Genomic DNA, 7,500 nt, shown 5'->3' with positions numbered 1-7,500 from the left:
TCACTCTAGACCCCTCTGTTCACTTTAAACCCCCTCTGTTCACTCTAGACCCCCTCTGTTCACTCTAGACCCCCTCTGTTCACTTTAGACCCCCTCTGTTCACTTTAGACCCCCTCTGTTCACTTTAGACTCCCTCTGTCCACTTTAGACCCCCTCTGTTCACTTTAGACCCCCTCTGTTCACTCTAGACTCCCTCTGTTCACTTTAAACCCCCTCTGTTCACTCTAGACCCCTCTGTTCACTTTAAACCCCCTCTGTTCACTCTAGACCCCTCTGTTCACTTTAAACCCCCTCTGTTCACTCTAGACACCCTCTGTTCACTTTAAACCCCCTCTGTTCACTTTAGACCCCCTCTGTTCACTTTAGTTTAAGTCAAAACCTGCATATTTCTGCACCGTCTTCAACTCTGTCAGAAAAGACAAAAAAAAAACTGTTACTCATGATCTGTCAATTTCTCTAAAATAAAAGTATATAAATGTCTGGAATGATTTTCTTTTTTTTCATTTTTTTTTTCAAATCAAACACATGCTAAACCAAAAACACTTTGCATTTCAGCAGAAAGAACGCCATTTTGCTTCTAAAATTGTCACATTTATTTTTCATTGAACCAAAAAGGCTAAATTTAGTCACTTTTTTAATTTATTTTTTTAAAGGATTTTTGAACTGAATTTTAAAACCATAAAACACATGTTAAATCAAACACATATCAAAATGTATTAATCAAACTAAAAAAGGCAACATTTTGTCACTTTTTTTTTTTTTTTTTTTAAAGGATTTTTAAACTGAATTTTAAAACACTAAACAGTTCCTCCAAAAACGTCCCGATTATGATTTTTTTCCGTCTTCGCGCTCAGATTGCGAGCTGTGTTTCGTACCTTGGGTCAGGAGCGAGTCCAGTTGTTTGTCCAGCGTCTGCTTCAGTTTGGACAGAGCCGCTCGGACGGTGCCCACACAAGACTCTGAGGGGAAACTGACCTCAGACCAGCGAGAGGGGGCGGGACGAGCGGAAACCAACGGCAACCGCTGAGGAAACACACACGACGCTGTTACACGGCATTATTCACGCTTTGAAAACGAGTGACGGACGAGCTGCAACTGTAAAACACAAGCTAAAACACAAGCTAAAGCATAAAACACAAGCTAAAGCATAAAACACAAGCTAAAACACGAGCTAAAGCATAAAACACAAGCTAAAGCATAAAACACAAGCTAAAACACGAGCTAAAGCATAAAACACGAGCTAAAGCATAAAACACAAGCTAAAGCATAAAACACAAGCTAAAACACGAGCTAAAGCATAAAACACAAGCTAAAACACGAGCTAAAGCATAAAACACAAGCTAAAACACGAGCTAAAGCATAAAACACAAGCTAAAACACAAGCTAAAGCATAAAACACAAGCTAAAACATGAGCTAAAACATAAAACACAAGCTAAAACACAAGCTAAAACATAAGCCAAAGCATAAAACACAAGCTAAAACACAAGCTAAAGCATAAAACACAAGCTAAAACATGAGCTAAAACATAAAACACAAGCTAAAACATAAGCTAAAGCATAAAACACGAGCTAAAACACAAGCTAAAGCATAAAACACAAGCTAAAACATGAGCTAAAACATAAAACACAAGCTAAAACATAAGCTAAAGCATAAAACACGAGCTAAAACACAAGCTAAAGCATAAAATACAAGCTAAAACACAAGCTAAAACATGAGCTAAAACATAAAACACAAGCTAAAACACGAGCTAAAACACAAGCTAAAGCATAAAGCACAAGCTAAAATAAAAGCAAAAACATAAAACAAGCTAAAACAGACGCAAAAACATAAAACACAAGCTAAAACACAAGCTAAAACAGAAGCTAAAACATAAAACACGAGCTAAAACACAAGCTAAAGCATAAAACACAAGCTAAAACACAAAATACAAGCTAAAACATAAAATACAAGCTAAAACACAAGCTAAAACATAAACTCAAGCTAAAACACGAGCTAAAACACAAGCATAAACCACAAGCTAAAGCATAAAACACAAGCTAAACATAAAATACAAGCTAAAACATAAAATACAAGCTAAAACATAAGCTAAAACATAAACTCAAGCTAAAACACAAGCTAAAACACAAGCTAAAACATAAACTCAAGCTAAAACACGAGCTAAAACACAAGCTAAAGCATAAACCACAAACTAAAGCATAAAACACACGCTAAAACATAAAATACAAGCTAAAACATAAACTCAAGCTAAAACACAAGTTAAAACATAAAATACAACCTAAAACATGAGCTAAAACATAAAACACAAGCTAAAACATGAGCTAAACCATAAACACAAGAAACAAACAAATAAAATCAAACTTGATCAACGTTTAGAAATCATTCTGTTTCACGGTTTCACATTCACGTTTGTCGCTCCAGACGGTTTCAAACGGTCCAAACCTGTAGCACGTGCAGATGGTCGTCGGAGTCCCTGAGCGCGTTCAGCTCCTCGTTCTTGGCCCGCAGCTCCTCGACCTCCCGCCGCAGTCCCTGCACCAGCACCTCCGCTCGGGCCTCGGCCTCCCTCTGCTCCTCCGCCGCCGCCTCGTTCACCTCGGCCTGTCGCGCTCTGACGTCGTCGACCAGCGACGCCAACAGGAAGTGGCCGCGCTCTAGCTCCTTCTCGGCGTTCGCCTTCCGACAGACACAAACGTTCAGAGTCGACGCGGCGCCATCGTTTTCTTTCGGTTGCCGTGGAGACGTACCTTTCTCTGGAGAAGGCGGTTCGAGATCTCCTCCGCTTTCTTCAGCCGCTGCTCGATCATGTCGGTGAAGTCGGCCTCCGTGTTCTCGATCTGCGCCTGAACGACAAGGAAGCGGACTTTAGAGCGTTTCACAGACTTTAGAGCCTTTCACAGACTTTAGAGCCTTTCACAGACTTTAGAGCGTTTCACAGACTTTAGAGCGTTTCACAGACTTTAGAGCGTTTCACAGACTTTAGAGCGTTTCAACAGACTTTAGAGCGTTTCAACAGACTTTAGAGCGTTTCAACAGACTTTAGAGCGTTTCACAGACTTTAGAGCGTTTCACAGACTTTAGAGCGTTTCAACAGACTTTAGAGCGTTTCAACAGACTTTAGAGCGTTTCAACAGACTTTAGAGCGTTTCAACAGGCTTTAGAGCCTTTCACAGACTTTAGAGCGTTTCAACAGACTTTAGAGCGTTTCAACAGACTTTAGAGCGTTTCAACAGACTTTAGAGCCTTTCACAGACTTTAGAGCGTTTCAACAGACTTTAGAGCGTTTCAACAGACTTTAGAGCGTTTCAACAGACTTTAGAGCCTTTCACAGACTTTAGAGCGTTTCAACAGACTTTAGAGCGTTTCAACAGAGACTTTAGAGCGTTTCACAGACTTTAGAGCGTTTCACAGACTTTAGAGCGTTTTAGAGCCTTTCACAGACTTTAGAGCCTTTCACAGACTTTAGAGCGTTTCAACAGACTTTAGAGCGTTTCAAAGACTTTAGAGCGTTTCAACAGACTTTAGAGCGTTTCAACAGACTTTAGAGCGTTTCAACAGACTTTAGAGCGTTTCACAGACTTTAGAGCGTTTCAACAGACTTTAGAGCGTTTCAACAGGCTTTAGAGCCTTTCACAGACTTTAGAGCGTTTCAACAGACTTTAGAGCGTTTCAACAGACTTTAGAGCGTTTCAACAGACTTTAGAGCGTTTCAACAGACTTTAGAGCGTTTCAACAGGCTTTAGAGCCTTTCACAGACTTTAGAGCGTTTCAACAGACTTTAGAGCGTTTCAACAGACTTTAGAGCGTTTCAACAGACTTTAGAGCCTTTCACAGACTTTAGAGCGTTTCAACAGACTTTAGAGCGTTTCAACAGACTTTAGAGCGTTTCAACAGACTTTAGAGCCTTTCACAGACTTTAGAGCGTTTCAACAGACTTTAGAGCGTTTCAACAGACTTTAGAGCCTTTCACAGACTTTAGAGCGTTTCAACAGACTTTAGAGCGTTTCAACAGAGACTTTAGAGCGTTTCACAGACTTTAGAGCGTTTCACAGACTTTAGAGCGTTTTAGAGCCTTTCACAGACTTTAGAGCCTTTCACAGACTTTAGAGCGTTTCAACAGACTTTAGAGCGTTTCAAAGACTTTAGAGCGTTTCAACAGACTTTAGAGCGTTTCAACAGACTTTAGAGCGTTTCAACAGACTTTAGAGCGTTTCAACAGACTTTAGAGCGTTTCAACAGACTTTAGAGCCTTTCACAGACTTTAGAGCGTTTCAACAGACTTTAGAGCGTTTCAACAGACTTTAGAGCCTTTCACAGACTTTAGAGCGTTTCAACAGACTTTAGAGCGTTTCAACAGAGACTTTAGAGCGTTTCACAGACTTTAGAGCGTTTCACAGACTTTAGAGCGTTTTAGAGCCTTTCACAGACTTTAGAGCCTTTCACAGACTTTAGAGCGTTTCAACAGACTTTAGAGCGTTTCAAAGACTTTAGAGCGTTTCAACAGACTTTAGAGCGTTTCAACAGACTTTAGAGCGTTTCAACAGACTTTAGAGCGTTTCAACAGACTTTAGAGCGTTTCAACAGACTTTAGAGCGTTTCAACAGACTTTAGAGCGTTTCAACAGAGACTTTAGAGCGTTTCAACAGACTTTAGAGCGTTTCAACAGACTTTAGAGCGTTTCAACAGACTTTAGAGCGTTTCAACAGACTTTAGAGCGTTTCACAGACTTTAGAGCCTTTCACAGACTTTAGAGCGTTTCAACAGACTTTAGAGCGTTTCAAAGACTTTAGAGCCTTTCACAGACTTTAGAGCGTTTCAACAGACTTTAGAGCGTTTCAACAGACTTTAGAGCGTTTCACAGACTTTAGAGCGTTTTAGAGCCTTTCACAGACTTTAGAGCGTTTCACAGACTTTAGAGCGTTTCACAGACTTTAGAGCGAGTCCGAGCGCTCGCACAGGACGCCAACGATCAGAGCTTGTGTCCTGAACTTCCTCTCATCACCAGTTTAGAGTATTTTTGATTTGGATTTAGAAAAAGACGGGCACAACTTTGACTCAACTTAGAATTTCAAAGACTTTAGAGCGTTTCAGAGCGACTTTAGAGCGACTTTAGAGCGACTTTAGAGCGACTTTAGAGCTAGGCGCTCACCTTCCTGGTGGCGCTCTCCTCCTCCACGCTCACCGCCGCGTGGTCTCGATGCTCCGTCTCGACGCAGAAGCGGCAGACGCACTTCTGCTCGCGGCGGCAGAACATCTCGAGCAGGCGGTCGTGGCGGGCGCACAGTCGCTCCTGCAGGTCGCCCGCCGGCTCGATCAGCCGGTGCATCTGCAGCGCCGCCACTTTACGGTGCGGCTCCAGGTGCGCTGCGCAGTACGACGTCAGGCACGCCAAGCACGACTTCTGCGCCCGCACCCGGACGGAGCCAGCGGCGCAGACGTCGCACGTGATCTCCCCGGGCGACGCCGTCTCTCCGGGCGATGCGGCGCTCAGCGGCGACGCCGTCTGGGGGACGACGGCGGCCTTGTAGGCGTCGGCCAGCTCTTTGAAGGCGACGTTGACGCTGACGTCGGGGGGCGGGGAGAAGGTCTTGTCGCAGGCGGGGCACCGGCCGGCGTGGGCGTGGTCGGCCCAGGCGTCCCGGAGGCAGGCGTGGCAGAAGTTGTGTCCGCACGGCGTGGTGACCGGGTCGGTGAAGACGAGCGAGCAGAGCGGGCAGAGCAGTGGCTCCGGCGGCAGCGACGGGGCGGGCGACGCCATGACCTGCGCCACACAGGAAACAGGAAGTAGTGGTTAACAAGGGGCGGGACTTGAATCTGCGCCATGTTCGGTGCAATAACAACATCAGGATCTCTCGATGTACGACATTATCACGATCTATGAATATTATCGGAGCAAATGTGAGACGTTTCAGGCTTAAAGTGATTATTTGTGAAGGACCAGACACGATATTAGGCCAGTTTATTTTTTGTAGAGCACGATTTTTACAAAAGACGATTCAAAGTGCTTCATAAAACAGGAAAAAAAAAGCATTAAAATGACAAAGACGTGACAGAAATCACATGAAAGGACCTGTAAATGCAGCAGGAGCACGCCCCCTACTGGAGAACTGCTGCAGGTGACGGCCTCTCAGTGTTTCAGCGGCTTCACCTCCGAAACAACCGTGTGGAGAGACGAATCCCGTGGTCATGGAGCAGAGGATCATGGTCTTTGTTATTCTCTTTTAAGACTGTGGACTGTTCCATGATAAGAACTACACTTTAACAAAGCATGAGCAAAGACTTAAGGGGGTTCAGTGGGTCAGTCTCAGGGGTTCAGTGGGTCAGTCTCAGGGGTTCAGTGGGTCAGTCTCAGGGGTTCAGTGGGTCAGTCTCAGGGGTTCAGTGAGTCAGTCTCAGGGGTTCAGTGAGTCAGTCTCAGGGGTTCAGTGAGTCAGTCTCAGGGGTTCAGTGAGTCAGTCTCAGGGGTTCAGTGGGTCAGTCTCAGGGGTTCAGTGAGTCAGTCTCAGGGGTTCAGTGGGTCAGTCTCAGGGGTTCAGTGAGTCAGTCTCAGGGGTTCAGTGAGTCAGTCTCAGGGGTTCAGTGAGTCAGTCTCAGGGGTTCAGTGGGTCAGTCTCAGGGGTTCAGTGGGTCAGTCTCAGGGGTTCAGTGAGTCAGTCTCAGGGGTTCAGTGGGTCAGTCTCAGGGGTTCAGTGAGTCAGTCTCAGGGGTTCAGTGGGTCAGTCTCAGGGGTTCAGTGAGTCAGTCTCAGGGGTTCAGTGAGTCAGTCTCAGGGGTTCAGTGGGTCAGTCTCAGGGGTTCAGTGGGTCAGTCTCAGGGGTTCAGTGGGTCAGTCTCAGGGGTTCAGTGAGTCAGTCTCAGGGGTTCAGTGAGTCAGTCTCAGGGGTTCCGCTTGTCCTGTCTGTGCTGCAGGGGATTTGGTGGTTCAGTAGTCGACTTGTGACTGTCGTGATGTTCGTCCTGTTATTTCTTTCTTAATATTTTAGACTGAATCAAAGACCACCTTTCTGGGCAAAGTCTTGGCACTGGGCTGACCCCAAAAGGGCCAAAAGGTCAGGCTCTGGGGCCATTTCCCTTCTCCTTTTCTATAACTACTATATTATAATATAATATCTTTGCGATCCTTTTGGAGGATGCTGGACATAAAAATGAAGTAAAGGAACAGACTTTGTTGTGTAGATGACATGAGGCACTTGAACTGTCCCTGAAAATGCAGAAGTCACTGATTTATAGGAAATATTCATTATGTTTTTGTTTTGTGTGAAAATCATGTTTTAATGATTTTGTTCATTGAACACAGTGATGTTGATCCATGGTTCATTTTGTGCAGTAAAATATTAAGCTATGTTTTGAATTTGAAAAAAATCATGTTTTATTTTTCCAATAAAGGGTTCAGTGAATGTTCTTATGAAACTGGTTCAGAACCTCCGGAAAAGGTTAAGAACCACTGCACTAACCTCATGCTTAATAAACGATATGTTCAGTGTGAATTAAGCCTTTGTTCA

The 7,500-nt window shown here is 44.3% G+C and overlaps 1 protein-coding gene across 1 annotated transcript in view; it reads right to left on the bottom strand.

The window, feature by feature from the left end:
* The window catches only part of LOC140371638 (E3 ubiquitin-protein ligase TRIM39-like), a 12,987-nt gene that overhangs the window by 4,928 nt on the left and 559 nt on the right, over window positions 1-7,500 (bottom strand). Inside the window, exons 2-6 of the mRNA XM_072458817.1 lie at window positions 5,148-5,759; window positions 2,746-2,841; window positions 2,441-2,674; window positions 876-1,023; window positions 380-406 (exon numbers count right to left, since the gene is read on the bottom strand). Coding sequence (XP_072314918.1) covers window positions 380-406; window positions 876-1,023; window positions 2,441-2,674; window positions 2,746-2,841; window positions 5,148-5,756 — 1,114 coding nt within the window. The 5' untranslated portion in view covers window positions 5,757-5,759. The remainder of the gene's footprint in view (window positions 1-379; window positions 407-875; window positions 1,024-2,440; window positions 2,675-2,745; window positions 2,842-5,147; window positions 5,760-7,500) is intronic.

The sequence above is a fragment of the Eucyclogobius newberryi genome, unplaced genomic scaffold (assembly GCF_026437365.1).
Source record: "Eucyclogobius newberryi isolate DKJ021-1_F unplaced genomic scaffold, fEucNew1.0.hap1 SCAF_22, whole genome shotgun sequence".
In the NCBI taxonomy this organism is placed as follows: Eukaryota; Metazoa; Chordata; class Actinopteri; order Gobiiformes; family Gobiidae; genus Eucyclogobius; species Eucyclogobius newberryi.
Note: the sequence above shows the minus strand (reverse complement) of the source record. Positions and strands in the feature narration are given on the sequence as shown.